Source organism: Elgaria multicarinata, chromosome 11 (genome assembly GCF_023053635.1).
Source record: "Elgaria multicarinata webbii isolate HBS135686 ecotype San Diego chromosome 11, rElgMul1.1.pri, whole genome shotgun sequence".
NCBI lineage: Eukaryota > Metazoa > Chordata > Lepidosauria > Squamata > Anguidae > Elgaria > Elgaria multicarinata.
The window spans coordinates 33,006,104-33,032,422 of record NC_086181.1 but is presented as its reverse complement, the minus strand read 5'-3'; the positions used below and the strand labels follow the sequence as shown (position 1 = coordinate 33,032,422).

The 26,319-nt window shown below is 48.6% G+C and overlaps 1 protein-coding gene across 2 annotated transcripts in view; it reads left to right on the top strand.

The window, feature by feature from the left end:
- Positions 1 to 17,735, top strand: part of TAOK2 (TAO kinase 2) — a 41,662-nt gene extending 23,927 nt beyond the window's left edge. Inside the window, exons 17-20 of one of the 2 annotated variants that reach the window (XM_063138102.1) lie at positions 137 to 376; positions 8,730 to 8,942; positions 10,475 to 10,657; positions 12,960 to 17,735. In XM_063138102.1, the coding sequence (XP_062994172.1) occupies positions 137 to 376; positions 8,730 to 8,942; positions 10,475 to 10,657; positions 12,960 to 13,469 (1,146 nt within the window). In that variant the 3' untranslated portion in view covers positions 13,470 to 17,735. Of the gene's footprint in view, positions 1 to 136; positions 2,547 to 8,729; positions 8,943 to 10,474; positions 10,658 to 12,959 lie in introns of those variants that run through there. The other variant, XM_063138101.1, reaches the window with a different exon arrangement.
- Positions 17,736 to 26,319: the final 8,584 nt, after the last annotated feature.

The following is a 26,319-nucleotide window of genomic DNA, read 5'->3' as shown; positions in this document are numbered from 1 at the left end:
TTGCCCATCCCTGATTTAGACCCCCCCCAAAAAAAAAACCACGTACACGGAGCCTTTTAGGCGCTTTGCTGCCATGCAGAAGCAGGACGGCACGGGGCATAAAGTTCCGACCCCGCTCCCCTCTTTCCTCCCCCAGGAGCTGAACAAAAAGCAGACCCAGAAGGACCTGGAGTGCGCCATGCTGCTGCGCCAGCACGAGTCCACCCAGGAGCTGGAATTCCGGCACCTGCACACCGTCCAGCGCACCCGCACCGAGCTCACCCGCCTGCAGCACCAAACGGAGCTCTCGAACCAGCTGGAGTACAACAAGCGCCGCGAGCAGGAGCTGCGCCAGAAGCACGCCATGGAGGTCCGGCAGCAGCCGAAGAGCCTCAAAGTAGGTGCTCCCTACACCCCGCCTTGCTGCCAGGTGTGCCCGGAAGGGCAGGACGCGGGGTTTCCGGAGCCAGGGCGGGGGCATCCGGGGGTGATGGAAACGGACGGCTTTGAGGCTGGAAGTCAGGAGCCTTTGGGTGGGCCGGGGCCCTGTGGCTGCCTGGTCGAGACGGAATCGGCAGGTGTGCGCATGGCGCACCTAGACCCAAGAGGACGTGAATCCGCTGTTCTGCAGGCAGGCAGCCCTTGTGGTAGTGATCTAGCCCATGGCAAACATACTGCACGGGTTCTGGAGCCTGCTCAGGGCAACGTTGCTATTGCAGACTCGGGAATAAAATGTCCAGACCTTTTAGGGACGTGTCCCTGTGAAACTGGGATTCTGGAGCCTGAGCTAGACTGCCATGGGCATATGGTTCTAGAGTATGGCCAGGAGGAGGAGGAGGATCTAGAGCTGGAAGCAGTGTATGTCAGGCGTCTTGTACATGACTGGTCTCAAAAGGGCGAGCAGGGCTTGGAGGCCTTGTCTGAATCAAGGCATTTGGCGGATGTAGAGCCAGACTGGCAGTCCCTGGCAGGGGTCATTCCAGATGGGCAGGAAGCGGCCGCTCCAGAGCAGAGGCAGGGGTGTCTTGGGCTCGAGGAGAAAGATGATGGAGCCTCAAGTCTAGACAGCACAGAAGGGCGGGTTCTAGACTTCAGCAGAGCAAGCTTGAAACAGCAAGAGCTCTATGGCGAGAGAACGGCAGACCTAGAACTTAGCCAGAAGTTCCTTGGAGGACTGGATCACTATGGAGATGGTCCTGGGGTTCTGTTACCAATTCGGGGTCGCCCGGGCGTTCCAGAGCCTGATGGGCAAGAGGCTGATAAGCTAGAGCCATTCTCACGTGAAGATGATTTATACCCTCATTCCTTGCCTGCTGTCCTAGAGGAAGGGGCCCAGCGAGGCCCAGGGGACGGCTGCCCAGCCCCCGAAGACCCCTACGGCCAGCAGAGCAGTACCAAAGGCCACCCGGTCCCAGCTCCGGTGGCGGCCATTTTGCCCCATGCCCTCTGCGTGGCTTTGGCACTGTTGGTCTCTGCCTATCCTTGCGCCCCGACTCTTCTGCTGCTCCTCGCTGCCCTGTGGGCCCAGGGGGGAGGGTTTCAGGATATCCTCCTGGCCCTCGAGGGGGCACTGCTGGGCCTGGGGGTTACATACACCCTGCTGCACTCCGTCTTCCTGCTCTCCGGAGCGTCCTTTCTGCTTATGGCCAAGATGGTGGGGGCCGTGGGGGTGGTGGGGCTGAGTGCCCGTAGGGGGCGCCTCTATGTTCCCGTCATCCTCTTGGCCTCCTACCTTCTCGCTTCTCCCTGGCTTTTCCTGCCCCTTTACCTCCTGGGGGCGATGGCAAGGCACAGCCTGAGCGGGCTGCCCCGCCGGGCCCGGCGTTTTTGGCTCCTGGCCCTCCTGCGCCTCCCGCGCCCTGCTTTCCGCATCCTGCAGCGCCTGGGGCTGGTTAGCGAGCGAGGCCTCTTCCGGCTTTTCCCCAAAACCAACAAGGGCGGTTTCCGTAGCCGTATCCCGGTGCTGTCGCACCAGCGCCAGCCTCCGCTCCCTTGGCACCGCAAGGCCAGGGCCCTCCTGTCCAAACCCATCTGTAGCCTCAACAAGCTCCTCACGGAGGTGATCTGCGCGCAGCTGCCCCCGTCGGCCTTGCGCTGCCTCAAGGGGCTGCACGTCTTGCGGGAGGAAAGGCCCAGCCGTATCCCCCGCCTGATGGGGCGAGCGGCCAGGCCAAGAGGCCATTCCATGGAGTCAGCGAGGCGGTTTAGTAGAAGAAGTCGTGGGCAGGCAGCCCAAGCGGCAAGGAAACCCTGGAGGTAATTGGCCCCGGGCGTGCTTGGAGGGGGCGGCCATGCCCTGCTCTAGCCTGATGGACTTGGCCCTTCCACGGCAACGCTGGCGTCCTGGCCCTCCGCCTCGCCCACAGAATTCTGGCACGTTGGCCTCTCTGTGGAATTCTGGGAGATCAGGCAGAGCCACTGACAGTATTTATCCTGGAAACAGCTTCTCTCCACCCAACGTGTGACGTTAGGCGTAGAGAGCCCGGAAGCGTTGAGGGATGGTTAGATGTCTTAAGGCCAGCGAGCCCTGCACACGCACACCCACTCCCGGGGCAGGGTCTGCTTGATGAAAGGGGGTCTCGAGGCGTGGGGGCGGGGGACCAGACATTTGCACCTGGTTTACCTATTGGGGGGTGGGCGGGGCGTTGTTGTGTGTTCATTATCCTGACGAGGAAAGAATCACCTGACGCCCTTCTGAACTGGCTACTCGGGTGGGTTGAACGTTCCTTGTGTCCGTTGAGGCAGGCTGAAGGAGAAGCTGGGGAGGTGTTGGGAAGCCGATGGGATAGAAGCCCCCCCTCACAAGGGGAGGCAGGAGGCGCATGTGTATTAGCAGATTGGGTGGTCGACGGGCCCCGCATCAGTGCGGCCCAGCGAAAAGAGTAGTTGGATTATGGGGGCGGATGTGCAGAATGCTCCACTCCTATAAAACACTAAACCAGCCTTCCTCAACCTGGGGCGCTCCAGATGTGTTGGACTACAACTCCCAGGATGCCCCAGCCAGCTCTGGGAGGTGTAGTCCAACACATCTGGAGCGCCCCAGGTTGAGGAAGGCTGCACTAAACAGTCCGAGTCAAGGCCCAGCTGCTCTTTCCACCATAAACATCCTTTGCACCAAGGGGGGGGGGGGTACATACAGGACTCAGTTTTACACCAAGACTGCAAGTCCCCAAGAAGGTAGAGGAGGTGTTTGGAGCTTAATGCATTAGTGAAAACAGGATCCTATTCATTATCATCTCCTAAAATGTTGAGGATCTAAATTCATCTTAAATATAAGCAATCCCTGCCCCGCCCCGCCCTGCCAAATACTGATCCTTTTCCCATTGGATATGGAATCTTATGAAATTAAAAGGGTGTTGTTGTTTTTACATGTTTCGAGAAATCACACTCTTCCCAGCTCCTGAGGGTTTACTAATTTTAGGTGATTCTTTCGCCGTTCATATATATATATATATATATATTCCCACCGTTTTATAAATATATATATATTTATCATTTTCCACCTTATTTGTAACACCCCCTCCATTTTATTTTTTTAAATTTTTGTTTTGACTTGAATGTATATATTTGTGTATGTTTGTGGGGCTTTTTTTGTGGGGGGGGTAAGCTTTATATAAAACAAATTTTATGGGGAGGGAGAAGGGGGAACTGATGTGAGATTCTTTTTTAATATAATTTGACTGAAAATGGGAGAAATACACAGAAAGTACAACTTTTTGCTACATATTTTTCATATGAAATCACAACGGGCCAACTAGTAGAGGGTTTTTTTTCTGTTTTAAAATGTGACTGAAAATGAGAGACCACACGCCAAGCTTTTAAGCAGTTTGCTTTAGTGTAGGCAGCTGCATATTGGCCAAAGGGAACAAATGTTATAAAGTATGAAAGGTGGATGAATACCTATGCAAGTGTTGGCCTATACAAGCTTTTATAATTACATAGAAAATGACGTTGGTTTGCCATTTAAAAACCTCCCCCATTGTTGAGAAGGTTAGGTGTTTTGTAGATGGTGGACCCAACCTTCTCGTTTTCTACAGAGGCAGAAATTTAGGCCACCTATGTTTGTGGAAGCACATGAACAACTCTAGTATTCTGATGCCGTAAGACTAAGTTCTTCTCAGTTGGGCGAGCTTCCCTTCCCCAGAATCTGGTTGCCCAAAATGTCTTGGGAGGCCCACCTGTACCGTAACTTCTATCTCCCCCACCCTTCTTTCCATCCCACCCACCAACCACTTTACATCTCTGCCGTAGCGTTGGGCCTGGGAACTATTTTTTGTGCTTTTGTTTGGGGCAGGAGGAGGTTAACACATAGCTATTTGGCTCCTCTGCCCCCAGTCACCTGCAACTTGAATGAGACATGTTGATGAGTTCTGGGTAGCACAAGCTCCCATTCTTGTGCTAACACTGTTCATAGTTGATTAACCTACCTATTTTAACTCTTAACCAGGTAAACACCAAAACACAATAGCAGCTTCCCACAGCCTGTTACCCTCTGGATGTGTTGGACTGCAGCTCCCAGAATCCCCGAGCAGGGGTAGGAAGCTGGGAGTTGTAGTCCAATGCATTTGGAGAGCCCCAGGTTGGGGAAGGCTGGATTATAGAATCTTGATACAGTTCATATGAATACCTTTGATGCTAGAGTGTATATACATTTTACATAATATATGCTAGAATCAAAGCTATTCATGTGAACTGTATCAAGATTCTATATTATAGACTTCCCCAAACACGTGCTCTCCAGAATGAATGGAAGCAAAAGCTGATCTATTTTATTTGTGATAAATACACCCAGAGTTCAACTGGCGCAAAATTGCCTTTAAAAGAAACACACACACACAGTTGGATGATTGAACTTGAATATCAGAATATTTGATTTCTTTGACCATAAAGACAGTGATCCTGAGCAAACCTATTTTGAGAGTAAATCCCATTTATTTCAGTGGTGTTTACTTCAAGTAAACTTGCTTAGCCTCACAGGCACAGTCCTTCTCACTAATTCTGTATCATGTCAAGGCAGATCATGTTTTGTACAGTTAAATCATGTTGGGACTAATAGCCTACACTTCAGGTTTATTGATTTTATTTTAAAACCATTTCCTCTGTACGTTTCTACATATTATTCCCAGTTACTAGTAATCTGCTCAATTTTTTAAACCAATTTGAGATTATCCTTAACTTTATTTTAATTCCACGTTCATCCATTCTGGTTTTTAATCCCATTTATGCATTAAACACTTGCCTTGTATTTCCCATTTTTTATTCACCTGTGGTATTTTATTCCAGTTTTGCTTTATCCATGGATTTATTTGTTTTTAGCATTCCTCTACCTTTTTTGGCCAAACTTACTTTCATTAATTCAGATTCTATTTTGTCCATTTTAATAGTGTACTTGTATTTCTTCCCATTTTTGTGTGTGTTTGAGTTGTGATTTTTCCCTGCCCTCCTTGCATTTTTTTAAATTTCTTTGTTAAATATTTTTAATTTATTTCTCACATTTTGTGTGTGGGGAGGTGTTCATTTGTGGTTTATTTATTTTTCCCTTCCCTGTTGTGGATGCATGTGAAATTTTGAAGGAAACAAGTTAATAAAAAATTCTGCACCACAATTCACCATTCAGTTGAGTTTGATTTGATTCTTTTCTCACATTTTAATAAAACGAGGCACTTTAAGCTTAGGAGCTGGGCTACGAGTCTGTTTTCACACCCTCTGTTCCCCAAAACGCCTACATTTCCCCATTCATCCCTCAAATCATGCACCCTAGGATTGCAAAGGGTAAAAAAAATTTCAAACCCAAATTGCAGGGATTATGTATTTGCTCTCCTCACATCCCACTGTTGCTGTACCTTCACACTTGCTTTGAGAAGCCCCACCTACTTATAACATCCCACCACCTTGAATGAAGAGAGTTCATAAAATTATTTAAAAATTTACGCAAGCAGAAGATTAAACTGTGTCTCGGCAGTTTTACTAGATTCCTCATTTTGTTGAAAATGTGGGCCATAATCATGATTGTAGTCATGAAAAAAATCTTATTTCACTTTGGTGAGGCAGTTGCCTCGGGCAAGTGGATTTTGGATACGGGTAAAAGCAACGGAATGGGAAACAGCTTGAACCAGCTTGAATTTCCACTAGGAAATTCTTCCATGTAAACCACATTGCAATAGATTTTAGGACCCTCTTGCTCATCTCCGTGAGACTGATTCTGGAACCCTTCCAGGTGGATTGTGCTCTAGGTGAACAGATGAGAGATCACATTTGTGATTTCTGCATCCAGCACCAAAATGGTTTCTGCATACCGAGACCCACAGAATAATTGAACAAGTGGCTTACAAGCAAGAAATAACACAAGTAGGTTCTAAAATAAGCACAGGCCAGCATGACGTTTTGTGAGAGTCACTGGCCAGGTGGATTCCTGCCACATTTTTTTGCGAAAAGTTCTTTCTCCCAGATTTTCAGAGGCTTCCCAGGGGCCAGCTATGGCAAAGACAAAGAAGTAGATGTTCTCAATAAATGCTTTTTGGCCTACCTGGTGCAGAATCTGGTAGCTGGCGGTCTCAGAGCAAAAAGTTTCCTTCTGGGTAATCTTCTAAGCATGCCTTTAGCGTAACTCTCTTCCTCCCTGACCATCAGGATGATAAACTGACAACCCAGCTGGGGACCTAAGTTTTCCGCCTGAGGCCCAAGAATCACCTGCCATCTTCTACAGCACAACTGTCTGTCCATTCCTGGTGAACATGTGTGGCTTGTGCCCTTAGCGATCACTTTCACAACAGAAGGGGCCTTGGTGTCAGATCCGTCTATTTTGATCGTATTTTTCTAGATCCACCTACAGCCGCCCAACCAAGAGATGGCACGTTGAAACGCATTTTGTTTTTGCTAGGCCAGGCTTTCTTACAACCTATGATACTGATTTGAAGTTTCAACATTTGTGGTGCACCCACCCACACGCACCACCTCCCCTCCCCATTTCCTTGCTGATGTTTTCTTTAAGGAACCTGGATTCTATTTAGAAAAGGGAAGGACAGCAAACTGTCACCCTCTAAAAAGGGTCTGTGTGAGCCTCCCATCATTGAGCTGAGAATGGATGCCAGTATCAGGAAACTGTCCTGAGGCGAGCTTCAGGTTAAGGGCAACAGCAAAGAGCATTGCTTGGCCTACAACAGAGTGGAAGGTGAAAAATCAGTGCAATGATTGATGGGAGGGGATGATGAGAATGTCACACATGACGTGTCCTTAGCACAGTTTCACTCTCTCTCCCCCCCAAAAAATATATGCCACTTTTAATTCAGCATTTACATTTCTGACTTGGGAGCTGCTCGCCATCTTGAACAGAGGGTATTTGTGCTTTTTAGTACAGGAATGGAGCAGAGGTTAGATCTGGGAGACAGACATGCCCACAACTTGTCCTAGGCGCAAAGGGCTCGTTTTACCTGCTTCTCTCTATCCTGAGTAAACAGCAACAGAGCCTCTGCTTAGAAGTTCTCCCTTTAAGCATCACAAGTTTTGGTTCCTAGCCGTTGAGTCCAAGTCTCAAGCAACTAGGCGCCGGCATCTGAAACCCATAAGGGGGGAACTTGGAACAGAGGGATGGGGAGGAGAATGGGGTTCAAAGCTCCTTTGACTGTCTGAGCTCAGGGGAGGACAAACCAGGATGTATTGGTAGATGTTGGGGTGATTTGCAGGAGATGAACAAGGGGTTTCTGACTCCCAATTATCTAACAATAGCAATGACTAAAAATTCCCCACCACCACCAAATTAGATTGCTGAAAAAGAATCCTGGGGAGTGGATAGGTAGGAACCGAGTGGGGGTTTGTGTGTGAAAGGGCTTGAGGGTTTGGTTCTGGTACTGATCAGAAATTTCTGGGCTAAGCGTGTGCTCAGAGGCACCACTGTTTCTTCACTTTTGCATATATCCACCACCACCACCATCATCATCCTGTGTCCCCATTTGCACCGGGCTCCAGTTGGTGGACCTTGTAAGGAGGTGGAGGGGAGTAGTCCTTGCAAGCCTCAAATATGCCCACTCATTTCCTAGCTCATGCTAGAATGGGAGTGAATAGAGCCAATGGTGTGTTGTTTGGGGGGTGTATTTAAAGAATTTTTACCCTTCAGCTGACCCTTCAACCATTTCTCAATTTGTAATATAATCCTATTTTAAAACAAAAACAAAATAGTCACACACACATTACCTGGGACTGCTTTGTGGTTGTCATCACTATTTACGTTGGTATTATACAGAGTCAGCCCATTCTCCATCCAGCCCGGTCCTGTTCACTCTCAGTGGCTCTCCAAGGTTTGGGGTGGGGAGTGGTCTTTTGTAGCCCTGCTACTGGAGATCCTTCAACTGCCGATGATGCGAGGGATTGAACCGGAGACCTTCTGCATGCAAACCAGGCGGTCTGCCATTAAGCTGCAGTCCAGAGCCTAGCTGGAACTCGACATGGCATCCTTTGAGTATTGTGAAAATGCTTCTGTCTAGGAAACTTGTCATATTTAAGTGGCCTTAACTTAAGAGGGGAATAGTAAATTGGTTCAATGGATTGCAGGGTCTCCCCACCAAAACCCTACTGGTGGGAGTTGTTTGTCTAACACATGCTCCTGTCTCTTTCTCTCTCTCTCCCTTTCCCCCCTTTCCCCCCCTGCACACTCATCCTTTGTTCACCATTCTTCCCCTCCCTCCTCCGGTCGCTTGGGCTGTCCCATTTTCGTTTTGTTTTTTCTTGTCGTCCTCTTTTCTCTTGCTACTCAGTCCAAGGAACTGCAAATTAAAAAGCAGTTCCAGGACACCTGCAAGATCCAGACACGGCAGTACAAGGCCCTGCGCAACCACCTCCTGGAGACCACCCCGAAGAGCGAGCACAAGGGAATTCTCAAGCGCCTGAAGGATGAGCAAACCCGCAAACTGGCCATCCTGGCTGAGCAGTACGACCACAGCATCAATGAAATGCTCTCCACTCAGGCCGTAGGTACCCTACTCTGCCCTCCCCCGGGGAGAGGGGAGGGGGGAATTGGCCAGTTTCTCCATCAGTGAAGGGGCAGTATTCTCCACCTGTGCTCTGAAGGCCAGGCCGCAAGGTTTTCCCCCTTTCTGTGTCGTAGGGTCATAGCATGCAGCCTTAGAGGGAGTGAGAGCCTTGGCCCATCTAGCCCAATATTGTCGACACTGACTGGCAGCAGCTTCCCAGAATTACAGGCAGGAAGTTTTCTAGCTTTACCTGGAGATGCCGGGGATTGAACTTGGGCCCTTCTGCATGCAAAGCAGGTGTTCTGCCACTGAGCCACGTCCCCTCCACGTGTCCCCCTTCCATTGCTCCCCTAAAATTCTGGGCAACCGAAGCATTATTATGCTGAAGAAGCCATTCTTGGCAAACTTGTTCAACCCATCTTTTGTAGAGGGCATGGAATTTGGGCTGCCTTGGTGCAGAAATTATATAGTCCTAGTAAGTAGTAACGTGAGACCCTGTCTGTATTAAGTTGTATTAGTTTTATACTACTTTAACTGTCCTCTCTCTCCCCCAAGTCGAGAAGCACTTCCCCACAAAAAGAAGGCAGTTTGGTGAGGATGCTGAGAGTGTTATGTTAGAGACCCTTACCACCAGAACTACAATTCCCAGGGCTCACTGTGTCTGTTCTTGTGGGTGTACACAGGGTCATGTAGCCCTCCACCAAAACGCATGTCCTTTACTCTCTAAGCATCCCTCGGAGGTGGGTCACTATTATTTTGCCTTCCTGAGGCTGATGGGAGTTGAACTGGCCCTGGGCTACCTAGGTCAGCCTTTCCTAACCTGGTGCCCTCCAGCTACGATGGACTACTACTGCCATCATCCCCAGCAAGCATGGAAGGGGTAGGAGTTGTAGCCTGAAATGTCTAGAAGAGTTCCAGAAGTCCAACAGAACTGTAGGGGCACCAGGTTGGGGGAGAATAAGGTGTATTTTGATCACTTGACTCTCAAGGACCAATTCAGTATTAAGACAGACCCTCTTCTCCCTCACCTTTTCTTCCTTGTAGGAATTCCATGCCTTTCAAATATGATAGGCAGAAATTCCGCAGGTATGGCTTTCCCTTGCTTTGAGGTGGGAGATGCTTTGAGCCGTGCCGTCCAGAAACCCTGTCCTTTTTGGAGTATAATCAACTTGGAGTCAGTGAGGTTGCTCCAGTGATAGCATTGCAAAGTGGCAGCCAATGTGTTTCCCCACCCCCCTGCGGTTCCAGGGCCAAGGCAGGTGTGATACTAGTACAGCCTTCCTCAACCTGGGGCGCTCCAGATGTGTTGGACTGCATCTCCCAGAATGCCCCAGCCAGCAAAGCTGGCTGGGGCATTCTGGGAGTTGTAGTCCAACACATCTGGAGCGCCCCAGGTTGAGGAAGGCTGTACTAGATGAATGGTGCGCTCCCGCTCTCCCTTCCTCTCCCCTCCAAACCAGCCGCCTTCTCCTCGGAGTCAGCCCTGTGGTGCTCCCCCTTCCCTCATCTCTCCATTTGTCCCCTTGTAGCTGCGGTTGGATGAGACGCAGGAGGCAGAGTACCAGGTCCTTCGGATGCAGCTCCAGCAGGAGCTGGAGTTGCTGAACGCCTATCAGAGCAAGATCAAGATCCACACCGAGGCACAGCATGAACGCGAGATCAAGGAGCTTGAGCAGCGGGTATCCATCCGCCGGGCCCTCCTGGAGCAGAGGGTACGTAGCAACTGCTCTCTGCTTCTCCCGGGGAATCCGTGGGCCTTGGCTCCCTAGCACATGCTCAGGTCCGCAGCCCTTGTCCCACCCAGAGGCCAGAAAAATCCATTTCCTTCCCACCTTAGAATCCAGATGCCTGTTAGGTTAATCCATAATCCCATGGTGCATCCTTCTGCGGCCGTGTGTGCACGAGAACTTTTTTGATTAGTACAAATATTTTAATTTCCATGGCTGCCTCCCCGCAAGAACCGTAGTTCTTGGGTGAACTGCGCTGGGCCTTGCTCATGGAATTCCTGAGAGCTCCATAAGAGCCACAGCCTGAGTAAGGGAAGCCAGGATGGTTGAAACAGCTCTCATATGGATTATAGCGCAGGTCAGCCCTTTTTTTACAAAGCTTAGGAATTATGGTCTTAATGGATTTTCTGTAAGATGGATGCAGAAACGGATCGTGAAAGCCAATTACATTTGGCCCGCAGGCCTGGGGTTCCTACTCTGAAAACCAATTACATTTGGCCCACAGGCCTGAAGTTTCTACTCTGTGTTATTTCTCACAATGCAGAAAGGAAAATGTCTTTATCCGAAGAGCTGCTGTGAGTGCCAGTGTTTTAGTGTGTGGAGGAAAACCTCTTCCCTTCTCAGAACATGGAGTCACCCAATAACATTTGATGAGCAGGAGATTCCAGACAGGCGAAAGGAAGTGTTTCCTCCCACAATGCGTACTGGCTTTATGGGATTTGTTGCCATAGGCAGGGGTGTTTAACCTCAGGCCCACGGGACAATTGCGGCCTACCAGGGTTCCCCACAGATCCACACGCCCTTTCCCCTGATCACTAATAGTTTGGTGATTTCTGGGTTTTGCGCAGTCTTCCCGTTCTAAAAAGTTGAAATGCCTCTCCTGAAGCTTTAGTCCTTGACAGCAAGAGCTTTAAAGTTAAAATATGCTGGTATTGGATGTATTTTGGGCTCACCCCTTTCTCCTTCAGCCCTACTCACACTGGAATGTGGGCCCCCAAGAGCTTTTCAAAAATTGAATTCAGTTTTAGGGCTGAAAGAGGTTCGAGACCCCACCCCACCGTAGGATGCGGTGATGACCGCTGCCTCAGATAGTTTCAAAGGGGGTCAGTCAAATTCATGGCAGAAAGGTAGGTCGGTGCTATTGGGCGACATGGAGCCTCCCTTTAAACCAGCTCTCCAGATGTTTTCAGCTCCTCCCATGATCCCTAACTGATGGCCATGCTGGCTAGGGCTGATGAGAGTTGTGGTCCAGAACATCTGGAGAGCATCCATTTGGGGAAGGCTGCTTTAGGCACGCCTCTCTCAGACTCCCAAGCATAGGGGTGGGCATAGATCTTAAATTGTTTTGGACTTCAACTGCCAGCATCCCTGATCATTGCTGCCTGAGTTTGTAGGAGCTTATGGGAGCTGAAGTCCAAAACATCTGGAAATTTACCTTCTGTCCACCCAGTTTTAGCCCCCTTCCTTCTTGGCGAACTCAGATGTTGCTGCTCTTTCACCCCTCTAAATACGTATTCACAAAGTCTGGCTGGCCTTGGTAGCCAAACCAGTTTTCTAGTAGTCAGTTAAGAAGTCCAGTCCCTCTGGGATACCAGGACAATGTTGATGAGCATTTTTTTAAAAAATGAAAAAAATGCTGCATTCCGTTCCAAACACCCTTTAAAAAATCTTCCAAAGAACTGTTCCCCAAATACTTGCTGTGTTCTAGAATTTTGAAGACGCTACTCTGAACTAGACATCCTGTAGGTGAAAGGAAGGAAGAGGGCCATCTCCCTTGCTACTAATTTTGCCACCCAGGATTATTTCCCTACCACCTTTGCTTCCCATGATGTGCGGAGAGCAAATACATCATCCCTGCAATTTGGGTTTGAAAAACGTTCTGCCCTTTCACTTCTAACTAAGGCTGCAAGCTGTAAACCTGTACTGTGAGCAACTGAATACAGAAACTGAAGCTCAGCCAAGCAGAACCTTTTATTTTTTTAGTCTAGAATTCCTGCTAGCTCCAATTTAGCAAAGATAAGAGAATCGGTCTATTTACCTCCCCGTTACAAATACTCCTTGTCCATCTTCTTCTGTCTCAGCACTTTTTACCACTGGTAATAATGAACCCAATTGTAAACCTGGAAGCCTGCCTGAGCAAAATCCTTCTTGGCTCGCTCGCTCCTGTCAGGACGGGAGGGGAGTTGTGGCAAGCGAGGCCAGCGCGCTGACGGATGCCTGCCTCTTAAGGCCTGTGTCTCCCTCCTTTTTAAGAAAATATTGTTTCTTTGTGTCTGTCCATCTCCAGATCGAGGAGGAGATGTTGGCCTTGCAGAACGAGCGTTCCGATCGCATCCGGAGCCTCTTGGAGCGCCAGGCCCGGGAGATCGAGGCCTTCGACTCCGAGAGCATGCGCCTGGGATTCAGCAACATGGCTCTGACGGGCATCCCGGCTGAAGCCTTCAACCAAGGCTACACTGCCCCTCCTCAGCCCTGGCCCTCCCGCCCCGTCCCCCGTAGCGGCTCCCATTGGAGCCATGGTGTCCAGAACACAGCCGGCGCCCCCCACGCCTGGAGGCAGCCCCCCATGCTAGCCCCACCCCCTTCGGCTTGGCTCCACCCTCCTTCCTCTTCTCCTTCCTCCTCCTCTTCCTCCTCCTCCTCAGCCCCTGGTGGCCGCTCCAATGTAGTCATGCTGCGGAACAGCCCCCAGCCCCTGCGGCGCACGGCTTCTGGCGGCCAGTCGGACCAGGGCATCAGTCGCTCGGCCAGTGTCACCTCTCATATCCTCAACGGGTCACACTTTTCCTACTCGTGAGGCGATGGGGAGAAAACAGGGAGACTTTGCCAGAGGGAGGCGGGGGATTGGCTGGTGGAAAGGGGAGGGAGGCGGGGCATGTTGGCCAGGGCTCAGCGAGCTGGAAAACGGGAGATGCTGTGAAACTGAACCACAGTGGGCGGCTCCTCAGTCATCGGCAGGGGTGGCCCTTGAGCAGCCGCCTCCTCCTCGCAAGCGCAGAGACGCAGAAGACTCGGACGGTGAGGTGGAAGGTTCAGTTCCCGCCCTCCGGAGCATAGCTGGGGCCTCCTCAGATTGTGGCTTCTGACCCCCCGCCAAACGGGTAGAGACACCGAAGCTGCGGACGTGACGTTGGCAGTCAGCTCCTGCGTCCCTGATTGTTGCCGCTCACACCTCCAGCGTTGCCTCAATCTGTAGGGCGAGAGAGACCAAGAACAGTGCCCCAGCAGCGGAGGCTAAATTATCTCTTCAGGGTGTGGCTGGATATTCCCAATCCCACTCTTGGGAAGGGATTAAAAAGAAAAGAAAAAAAAAGATCCCACATTGCAACAAATCCAGAAATCTTGATTGTGCACCCCTGGCCTGTGAACAGAGCCGCTGCAGCCAGAAATCTGTTCTTTTTCTCCTGCGTCATGGTTCCATAAATTGGTTCAGGTGTAAGAGAAATTAAATTATGAATGGGCATGGATTTGGGGAGAACCCTGGATTGCCATTGGCGGTGGCTAAACCTGTGCATGCATAGAATTATCGGATTGACAGTGAAGAACTTTGCATCTTTTCTAAGGCGTGGACATTGGCTTTTGATCCCGCCCAAATCCGCAGACAAAAAGAGAAACGCAGAATTCATTCTGCTTCTGGACCATTCCCCGCTTCCGGAACCTTCCTCCCCTCCCCACGGAGAGGGAAGTGCCAATTGCGCGCTCCTCCGAGCTCATGGCCACATTGCCCCATTTCTCAATGAGGTGGCTGACCTCCAGCCCTGGGGTCCCACGTGATGGAGGGGAAGCCAAATGGTTCCTGAACCAGTCCTCACATTCCTGTCATGAACCAGAATGTAGACTTCAAACAGTGCCCTCCACCACCACCCATATGTCTGTTTTTGAGATGTGGATCGAAGCCCATGCCAGCCCAGGGGTCTTTGTGTTAATAGCCACCCCCTACCCACACGCATTACGCTGCCTCCCCCTCCCAGGGGCAAACCACCTGCCATTCTTGTCACACAGAAGAGGGGCTTTGAATGGTAGTCTCCTCCCGCTCTCCCTCCTCTCCTGTGCAAAGCACTAAATTCAGTTTCCCAGCCCTAGCCTAAGCCTATGGAAGGTCAGGCGCCTTCTGCAGCCAAGGCCATGGGCTTGTGAATCACCTTCCGCCCTGCCCTGGGTCCTCCCTGCAAGCCGCCTCTTCTTCTCCCAGAACCTTTTTGCCCCCTCAAAAGTTGCCTCCTGTAACTACCATCCTCCCCCCCAGTCCTTTCTCTGCATTGCTGACTTGCCCCCTTCCCCAGCCAGTTTGAGCCTCCTCAATTCTGCAGCCCAAACAGGCTTCCTGTATTTGCATGCCAAGGGATCAGTCGCAGAACCTGAACTCCCCAGCGGAGTTAAGAACACCATCTTCATCCCAGCTCCCTTTCTTCATGCTCCCTTGTTCCCATACGTCACTTCCTGTCCCCTGTCCCCTAATCCATGCACCCTTGGAGAATGTTCTCAGTTACACAGAATGCCCAGTATGATCAAACCCCAAGGCTGGCTACCCAGGGTTTGGGATCAGGGTCAGCTTGTTGCAATTATTTTGAGGGCCAATTGCCTCTTTGTCAAACGACTTTTCTGTCCTTAAAAATCAAGCCAGTTTTCTGATGGGAAACAATTCCCCCACCTGTAGCTCCCCCAGAACCTATGTGGGTCAGATCAAATGGTCCCACCAGCCAGTAGAGAACAATCCCTGAATCTGATATGCTGCCGGCCCCCAGTTAAGAGGAGGGGGGGTTTGAAGTCGGCTTTTCAACGGTGGCTGTTAAAGGAGAAGCTTGACGGACTTTTTCCATGCTCCAAATCACGCTTTCTTCTTTTTCCTCCTGTTCACCGTTTTTCAAAGCTTGCCAGAGTGTTTCTACCCAAAGGGGAAGGAGCCTAAGCTAGGAGCCTGAATTCTTACCTAGAGGGTTTGAAATGCAGTTTCTGTCATGAGGGAAGGTGACCCTGCAAGTGAGGGTAATTTTGAAGCCATCCTCTTCTCCCTTCCCTCAGCTGGGGACTTTGCAACCCATGGCCATGGTGGATCAGGATGATGGGAGTGGTAGTCCAGCACATCTGGGGGGAATTGGGTTGGGGAAGGCTGCCATAACATAAATGGGAAGGAGCGTTGCTTGCAATGCTCTTGATTTGGATTAAGAGGAAACATGGGTGCATGTTCATTCAGAGTGGGGCTCCAAGTGCACATTTCTTAAAATGAGGGCTTTGCCAGGCGTGGGGAGAAGATGTTGAAAACTTCTATAAACTTTGTTGTGAGAAGTCAGCCTTCAGGGATTTATTTTCCTCTTCCAATTGATCCAGAAGAGAACTTCTCTAGATGTTTCCAACATGTAGGGAAGAATGCCCATTTTGCACCCAACAATAACTGATGAGTTGGTAAAGCTATTTACTGGACTGGACTATTTTGGATTTCAGGTGGTGGGACAATGTTAGGGTGTTACGCATGTCCAGTGTATATGAAAACTGGATATCAGGGGGGCAAGCTCTGGTCAGGCCTTCTCCTGATATGTTAGTTTTGTATGCACAACAACGTTTTCCCTTAGGGAAGTATTTACCATGTTGATTCCTTGACCTGGTAACTAAAGTGGGACAGTTTAGGAAGAGTTCTACCAACCCTATCGGCTGTTTGTGTCAATCAGTCCTAGGCTCGGTCAGGAGGGGTATGTGTCACCTCTCCATAGGGTACCACCATTCCCCAGGAAGATGGTGGCAGATCAATCCAAGCTTCCCATCCTTTTGAAATTAGCATGGAGGAGAAATAATTTTGCCATCCTGAAAAGAGGTAGAAAACATGGAATAAACACTCCACCTCATGGGTCTCCTAGTGAGCAGTGGAAGCTTTGTTTACCTCATATGGTAGATCATGGGGCTTTAGGATCCATACACCCCAAAGGGACAAGTCCTGTAAATGTGTGACGAGGACACACTTCCCTTGTGTACAGCAAGGAAGGCAAAACTAGTCTGAGGGAATCCTGACCAGTAGTAAAGTCCCTGATGGAAGAACACTTTGAAACAAGATTTTCCCTCTGAGGGAGGGGAATGTGTTCTCCTTTACCCACACGAAGACATTGAAGTTTACTGGACGTTGCCATTTTGTGGTAGGGAACTTTTAAACACTTGTCTTCCTATTGCAAAACAGTCAAGCAAGTCTTCTCCCCTAGTCACTCAAACACAAAACCTCATAAATCCTCTCTTCTCACCAAATAACCTTCTCTACACATGTCCTCCTTATATAGATAGATACACATACATAGATACACACACACACACACACACAAACACACCGGCACTAGTTTGGCCTCAACCATAAAATGTCCTCCTTGAAACGTCTCGGACTTCTGAGGAAAGAGACTTCTCCCAGAATCCTTTTCCAGATTTCTCATGTTAATTTTTCAGATTGAACAAGGCCGCCATTTTAAACAAGGCGGGGTGGGAGGGGGAAAGAGAATGGGATTGTTTGTTACTTCAAGATATGTTCAGTTAGTGATTTCTGCCTGCCTGGGATCGGGAAATGGGGTTATGGGGAGGGACGGGCTGGAGGGGCTTGATGTATTATAATAATTAATCCTTTTGTTTCTAAAAAAAAATCCTTTTTTTCTGTTTTTTGGTGCCATAACTTCCCCCATGTACAGTTTACCTCTTCCTGTCTTTTTCTTTTTGTTTGCGCTTCCCTACTCTCCGCCACCCCTGAGTTTTTTTCCCCTGTCTCCCTCTGTGTGGGTGATTAAAAACTAATGTGAGTGTGTGTATGTATGTGTGTGTATGTCTTTTTTTATATATGAAGAAAAAAAATGTTGGGGGGAAACTTAGACATATGTGTCCTATGGAATGTATTAGAAAAAAAGAACACTTTTTTTAAAAAGAAAAACGAACCACAACAGGGATGGGGGCGGGGAAGTGTGAATCTTACTTGGGACAGCAAAAACGGAAAGAGAACACACAGACGGAATTGGCTGCTCTCTAGAGGGCCGCCAGTGGGAGAGGTTGGGTGGGGTGAGATCTTTTAATAAAAATGTTGAATATTTAAAAATCAAAAGTATTCTGTCTCTTTGGGCTTGGAGAGGGCTAGGGTCACGTTTGCACAGGAGAGGATCCCCAAGTTCATCTGTCAGACTTGCTCCCTACAACACATGTCAATGGCCCTTCTTTAAATACACCATCAGACAGGTAAAAGGTTTTTCTTTCCTTGTTCAAGGCACATTTTGCTTCTGGAATGGAAATCCCAAACCAGTGTGTGATCAGCATCAGGAATGCAGAGGTTGCTGGCTCTCCACTGAATCCAGAGTAATGTTTAAGGAGTTTTATGTAGATGCATCCTGCTGCGTTGAATTATAGTGCTTGAGTTCCCTAAGTCAAGTATTGCTGGAAGGAAGGATTCTTCGTCTCAGAAACATCTTTAATCCAAGTGATCCTTCTTCAGATCTAAATGCATTATTTTCAGCAATTGGATCCTACAGTGGGAGGTGGGGGGCTGGTTAGAAGTTACGTTGCTACACTTTTGTTCCTGGCAACTCTTCCTTCCGAGAGACCACTTTCCCCTGCTCACACCCACAGTCGTAGACCTCCATCTCATGTGCCCTAGGTATGCCCTGTTGTGCAGCTTGCAAACATTCAACCCTCTTACATTATAAGGAATTCCATCACCTAGCAACTGGGCTCTGGAAGCATTCCCATGGCAACCGCATCCCTGGCAGTTGGCTACCAAGCGAAGGAGCATCTTGGTTGCATCCCACCTCCCACAACCGGAGGCTTGATAGGGAAGCAAGTGATGGTTTGTATTCAAGGTAGCCAAAGGGGGTTTGTGCCCCATTTATGATGGGAGGTTGAGTGAAATATTTTAAGCCAAAAATGTTCCCTAGCAAGCCCCAGGTGCGTTCTTACTTGTTCCATTGACAGACAATCGGCTTTGTATATTACTGAAGTCCTGATTTTGCTCTGAGCGTTGGGCTGAACTCCCCTTTAAAGGAGAACTTTGAGAAACTAGCTGGCTGACAAAGGGTTGATGGGGAGCTGTAGTCCCACACATCTGGAGGGCACCAGTTTGGGGGAAGGCTGGTTTCTAGCTTATGTAAACAGAAGGCCACAGGTGGGTCTACTGGTGCACTCCACTGTTCCAGCAAACCATACAATCCTGGTTCATGATGCAATTAGTTGCAAGCTACATTATTTCCAAAAGGCTGGAAACAGTGTGGTTTACATCATTCCTTGGCATTGGCCATGCTGGAGGGGCTTCTGGGAGTTGAAGTCCAAAACAGCTGGAGATCTCCCTTTTGCCCACCCCTCAGCTAGAGGATGCTTGCCAGTGCTTCAGAGGGCTTCTGAGCATGTGCATTTCACCACCACTGAGTCCGCTTCTACAGCCCTTACATCGTTTTGAGTACAGGCAGCAAGCTTCCAGTAGGATGCCTCTTATCACCGCGTCCGCAAATAAATGTGTTGCCGTCTTCCACGTGGAGAATGAGAGGCAAAAGAGAGGGTGCACGTCCTACATCTTAAATCCATTCAGAGTGCTAGCTGTGAGCTAGAGAGAAGGCTGTGAATGACGTGCACTTTAAAGCACAAATTGCACTGAGAAAACCAGAATACTGCAACCTGTAGACATTACACCAAGTAAGCAAATGCATTTGTTCTGCTTCTGCTGGCCAGGGAGAAAAGGGCACTAAAGCCTTCAGTTTGAGGCCCCTCACTCCAGTTTCTGAATTTTCCCAAGGATTCTTTTAAGAACATAAGAAGAGCCATGCTAGGTCAGATCAAGGGTCGATCAAGGCAAGCACTGTGTTCACACAGTGGCCAACTGTCGACCAGGGACCGACATGGTGCAAAAGCACACTCCCACCCATGTTCCCCAGCAACTGGTGTATATAGACTTACTGCATTGGATATTGGAGGTGGCACATAGCCATCAGGACTAGTAGCCATGGATCGCCTTCTCCAGGAATTTATCCAACCTCCTTTTAAAGCCATCCAAATTGGTGGCTATCACTACACCTTGTGGAAGTGAATTTCATAGTGTGAAGAAGGGCTTCCTTTTATCCTGAATTTCCCACCAATCAGCTTCATGAGATGACCCCGGGTTCTAGTATTATGGAAAGGGCGAAAAATGTCTCCCTATCCACGTTCTCCACACCACACATAATTTTGTACACCTCTATCAGGTCTCCCCTTAGCCTCTCTCTTTCCAAACGATCCCAGCTGTTGTAACTTCCCCTCATAGAGGAGATGCTCCAGCCCCTTGATCATTTCAGTTGCCCGTTTCTGCAATTTTTCCCTTGCATTGTCCATATACTTTCAAGTCCATCTTTAGAATCTTGCCTCAGGCCCAGAATCATTTGGCAAAGTCCCTCATTGCCTAATGCCATTTTATGCTGCCTCTACATATCTTTTCATGTGAAGATATGCCTGATCTGTTTGACCTGAATAATTGTTTACTTATTTTAACTCTTTTGGTCCTGTCTTGCTTTTATTTTATTTTTTAAAAAAGCTTAACGGTCGCTTATGACACATTAAAATAATAAATACACACAAATAAAATGGCCAGGAACGTCGTCCATCAGCAGTTGAAAATGATCAGACTGCTAAAAGATTTTAAAAAGCCTTCAATGCCTGGGAAAACAAGATAATCATCTGGTGCCTAAAGGTTAACAAATCTGGCACCAGGCCAGAGCAAAAAGAAGAAAGAAGATCCGTAACTTGGGACACCACTTCTAAGAAGGGTGTTTCTCCCCTTGCCTGAGAAGGTGGCCCCCCAACATAGGGTCTCCCTAGATCTCAATAATCAGAAGGATCCACATGGGAGGATATAATGGCAGCGTATCAATCTACCCATCCGGTACTAACTATATGAGTTATTGTATACACCTTTAAGTTGGGAAATGTGTGTCCTTGGCAATTCAGTGAGGAGGAAATGCCACTCTGTGCATGCTCAAAAGCAATTCTAGCTCCATCCAGCCCAAGAAAGCCGCTTGAGTTCAATGGTCCACAACATCTGCTTCTGAAATGGATTCTGCAAGCCAATGCAAGGGAACAGCAGTGCAGGCAGATAACTCTGGACAAAATGGTCTTAAGGACCTCCATGCTTTTTAGACTGGGGGTGGGCAACGTGCGGCCCTCCAGATGTTGCTGGGCAACATCATCCCTAACTACTGACCATGCCGACTGGGGCTGATGAGAACTGGACTCAACAACATCTGAGGGTTCATAGGCTTCACAACCCTCCTTTGTGTTTTGGGGCCCGTCTGCTCATTCTGCTAACTGGAGCCCTGGACTTCTGCCCCAAAGTCCCAACCTAACACCACCAGTACAAGGGAATCTGCCTTTCAGCCAGGCAGGATCTCTACTAAATTCTCCAGCCTGTGTCCAGTATCCATCTATCCATTCCCTCCGCCCTCTCTCTCCCAGGTCCAAAATGGAAGAGAGCTCTGAATCTCCCAAAGACAGCCCTCCTCAGGACGATAAAGCTGCTCCAGCAGGCTTTGCACCCAGAATATCGGAAGACATGGCTGAGTTCTTGCTGAACACTGTCGCTGGCACTGCCAAAATGGTCCAGACTTCTGTTGAAGCCCAAAAGTCTGCTCAGGTACCTCCCAGCTGTACATAGAGTCCCAGTCTTAGTAGTATTGAATGGTCGGAGAGAGCGAATAGGAGGCAGGGACGGTTTTCCAAGGTATGCACAGAACGTGAAGCACGATCAGGGATAGGATGCTTTCTTTCCTAAGTCTTAGGTCAGCCTTCTCCAACCTAGTCCCCTCCAGATTTTATTTATCTATTTTGCTTTATTATTACATTTATATCCCACTTTCCCTATGAAAAAGGCTATGACTAGTGGCCCTGTGCCTGCTCACTCTGCTAATCACAGTGGACAGGCAACTTCCGGGTCCCTCTGCTCTCCTCTCCCTCCTTCTTATGGTTCTTTGTCTTGAAACCAGACTTGAACCAGGCTGCCCCTTCAAACCAAGCAGGATTGGGGAATGTGTGGCCTGCCAGATGTTGTTGGACTGCGACTACTATCACTTCTAGCCAGCACAGTCAATAGTGAGGGTTGATGGGAGCAGGAGTCCAACAACATTTAGCATAGCTGGCTGGGGAAAACTGAGTGTTTGTTTTTAAAAAAACTGTATGCTGCCCTAAGAATGCTGTTATTGAAGGGCAGCTTATAGACTGAATGATTAAATAAATATTTGGCTATAACCTGTACTTGGTTGCCTAATAAATATGATGTTTAAATAAATAAGATTGGGGTGGATGGTTCTCAATCTTGGCTCTCCAGATGTTCTTGGACAACAACTCCCATCATCACAGCCAGCATGGCCAATGGCCAAGGATGATGGGAGTTGTTATCCAACAAGAACTGGGGGCCAAAGTTGGGAAGTACTGGCAAAGGGAGTGAAAATGAGAGTTTTTAGTTTACAGCAGCGTACATATTTTCAATACCTTACAGTGGCATATACTTCCGTGGAGCACAGTTATTCAGGTTAGTGGGTGAATGCATCTTCATTTAGGTATGTTTGATATTGGGGTGGGGGGGCAAATTCTACAGAGAATAACAGAGGGCTCCAGTCCGGTAAAGCCATGGCTTCTGTCTCCTGTCCTCTCTTCAGCTGTCTTGTTTCCACGCGGAGCAGTCACTGGCCCAGGCCCGGCTGTGCTACATTGCAGCACGGGGGTTAGCTGAGCGGCTTTTGGGATTACTGAGTCCCCCCGACTACCAAGGGCTTTTCCAGCTCCTGTCACAGCCTCCCATACCGTATTCTGAATTCTGCACTATCATTCGACGTACAGAAAACGGTAAGTGGCTGACATCCCTGGTGCCACTCCCCCTTCTCATCTTTTCCTCTTCCCTCCCCCTTCCTTTTTCCTTGCATGTCATGCCTTTTTAGATCATAACCTCACAGGGCAGGGGACTGTCTTGTTTTACAGTTTCACATAAGCCACTCCAGGAGCCTTTTTGACTGAGGAGCACGATATGAATTCCTTAAAAACATGAAAGACTGGCTGCATCACCTCAGTCACTGTCCATCTGGCCCCACTCACTGTTTCAATAGCCCCTCCCATTTTCATGGGGGCAGACCCCCCACTGAGCTCTTAGCTTCACCCAGAATCCCTAAACATCACCCCTCCTTTCTCTTGCACTGCAGCCCTCCTTCACCCTGTTCTCAAGTGCAAGCCAGGATTCGCAGCCCGACGGGAACCCAGCCCAGGCTCCGAATGTAGCTGCCCGTGAGTGACCTTGTGGCAGGGAGGGGGGCTAGTTAGGAAAATGAGAGGGACTTGTGGGGGTATACCCATGAGCTCCATTCCCTATGCTCTTAAGTGTACTCCTTTTTTCCAGGCCGGATTTTGCAGAGGATGGCTTTCTGGGCGGACCTCATGATCTGCAATGCTTTAGATCCACTTATGTCACTGAAACGGTGAGTGAAACACACACGATGGGCCTCAAACTCCCCTGGAAGTCCTGGACTGGGAAGCGTTGCCCCCTTATATATCTGACATACAGGGTCTGTTTGTAATGAGCCCTTTGCGGATGGGGAGGCATTCTGCACATGCTCCGGTGCACTACTGTTTCTGGCTTGAGTCATGACACAGAAAACTCTACGCTGCTACTTGCGCAGTTGAGTTGACTCCTGATTCAAATCAAGTTCCAGTTGTCACTGCAACTAGAGAAGCAGCCACCACTGGAGTTATACCCAACATGTGGCAGACATTGTCTATGTGGGCCAGTCCCTCCCACTGCAAGAAATGAACTGTTTGGGCCTTCCTTGCTTCTCGTTGATATATAAACCCCCACCCCCACTTCATCCAAGGAACTCAGGGCAGTATATGTGGGGAAATGATTCCACACTATTATGACCCTTAGCCCCTAAATGGGAGTGGCTGGGACAGGGGGTGGATGGGGCAGAGAAGAGCCCTAGGGAGGCCACTTGTGAATGGGTGGGAGGGTGAGGGACAAGATGAAAAAGGCACATTTGCATACAGTTTGTAAGAGCTAATTTATGTCTTGATGTACATTTGGAAATAATTGCTATAATTTAAATAGAACTAGAATAGCTCTTACCATAACGGGGGAAGACGAGGACCGGGTGACCTGTGTGTACCTTTCTCAGCTTGCTGTCCAGGCGCTAACTGCGGATGGGAAACTCCAAGGCCCACTTCTTCCTTCTGATGTTTTGTTTTTTAAAAACCTTTGGACCTGACTTGGACTACAAAGCCCATCAAACAGAGGGTACCTTCAAATAGAGGACTGTCCTCTGGCAGCGCTTCAAATAAAGGACTGTCTTCGGTAGGGAAGAAAGGACACCTGGCCTACCCTAAACACTTGTCTCCCCTAGCAACTGCTCAGGCCACCATAACGAGGCTTTGCAGCACCCATTCAGAAGACTAGACCAAGATGGCCGCCAGGCCTAGGCCCAGGATTATCAGGGGCCGTAGCAGTTTAGGAGCCACCATTTTAATTCCCACAATGCCTCTGGCATCGCATTACTCCAAGGCAGAACTATAAATGGCTGCTCCTAGAGCAGCCCCCTGGGGAGGGGGGGGGATTAAAGGGGTCCCAAGGTAGGTATTGGCAGTGAGGTCCTAGCAGTCATGCTGACACTGGGCCTGGTTGGTTGAATAGAGCAGGGGAACAGCACTGAATCAGACATGGGAGGGGCCAATGGACACAGGAAGTAGCAGGAAGCACTACTATTTATTTATTTATTTATTTATTGCATTTCTGTACCGCCCAATAGCTGAAGCTCCCTAGGCGGTTCACAAAAATTAAAACCATTCAAAGTATAAAACAAACATTATAAAAATGTGATATAAAATACAATATAAAAGCACAGCCAAGATAAAATCAGCAGCAGTGCAGAAATACACATTTAAAATACAAATTTAGAACAGCAAAGTTAAAATTGAATTTATAGACTGTTAAGATGCTGAGAGAATACATCACTACTGAGATGTATTTGTTTGGTTATGTAATGTAATGCAATGTGGTTATTAAGCAACTAACTAGGCATTATACAATGTACATTTAAAAAAGCATAAGCCAATGAAATGTCAGTAAATGCAATAACATGAACCCAATAAACATACCAGCATAGTATAAAATATAATACAAATGAAAAAAAACTAACTAACCACCATTAGGTACAAGGTCTAAGAGAGCCACTGTGGTGTAGTGGCTAAGGTGTTGGACTGGGAGTCGGGTGATCCGGGTTCTAGTCCCCACTCGGCCATGGAAACCCACTGGATGACTTTGGGCCAGTCACATACTCTCAGCCCAACCTACCTCACAGGGTTGTTGTTGTGAGGATAACATGGAGGGAAGGAGGGTTATGTATGCTGCCTTGGGTTTCTTGGAGGAAAAAAGACGGGATATAAATGTAATAAATAAATCTATACTGTAGGGACTAAAATAGTATCGATAACTTAGGGCACAACCCTATCCATCTTTTTACAGGAAAAAAGCCCTACAACTCCCAGCATGCCCCAGCCAGCAAGATCCACTAGCTACTTTTTTCTGTCTAAACATGCATAGGCTTGCCCCCTTAAACATGAATACTAAAATGTTTTTTCTGTTCTAGACATTTAAAAAAACATTTTAGATGTTTTTTAACATGGTGCCAAAAAGATAGTAATGTGGGTGCCAGGCAAACTTCCCTTGGGAAAGCATTCTAGGGCTGAGGGGCCACCACCGAAACGCCCTGTCTTTTATTCCACCACCCACCCTCCGAGCTTCAGAACGAGGGAGCATATTTGAAGCAGGGCTTCCATGGAAAGCCATAAGGCGCGTGTGGGACATATGGGAGGAGGGGACAAAGGCCCCAAATTGTTTAGAGCTTTACATATGTTATGGAAGAGTGAGAGGGGGAGAAAATTGTATTGGAGTCACTCATTCCATCCTTCCCATGTTCTCCCACAGCAGGATGAGGATGGGACTGATGAGGAGGAAAGTCGTTCTCTGCAGATTCGGGGGCGAAACCCCTCACGCCACAAGCAAGTATGTGTCCCCAACCTATGTATGTTTCATTTCAAAATGACAAATTGCCAGAGTTTGGGTCTGGAAGCTGCTTTTTTGAATATTGCATGAAGTGGCATTTGGGAGGCTGCCTCTGTGTGTGTGTGTGTGTGTGTGTGTGTGTGTGTGTGTGTGTGTGTCAGAGAGAGAGAGAGAGAGAGAGAGCACGTGCTCAGTGGCATTTTCCGATATTACTACAGCAGAAGTGCAAAATAGAAGTTCTGCAACCTCCTCACTGCCTCAGTGACCCTAACAGCGAGATCGCAAAGATGAGAGATAAGGGGGCAGAGATTTCCTTGCTATCATTAGCAAGGAAATCCCTTGCGTATCTCTGATGGGAAAAATCAGAGCAAAGCAAGGGACAGGAAGTATGGCCACCCTGGCAGATGCAGGGGGTGACCTGGCAAGCTGCCAGAAATGGCTTCACATGGGCTACACTTTTGGCACCCCCGTACAAAAGCAGCAAAGGAACTTGTAGTACCTTAAAGCCTAACGTTTTATTCTGGCAGACACTTTTGTGGACTAGAGCCCACTTCTCCAAATGCGCAACGTGTTTCTTCAGTAGGCAGAAACACACGATGACAAGGTAAGAGCGTACCTCTTACATTTCATGGCTTTT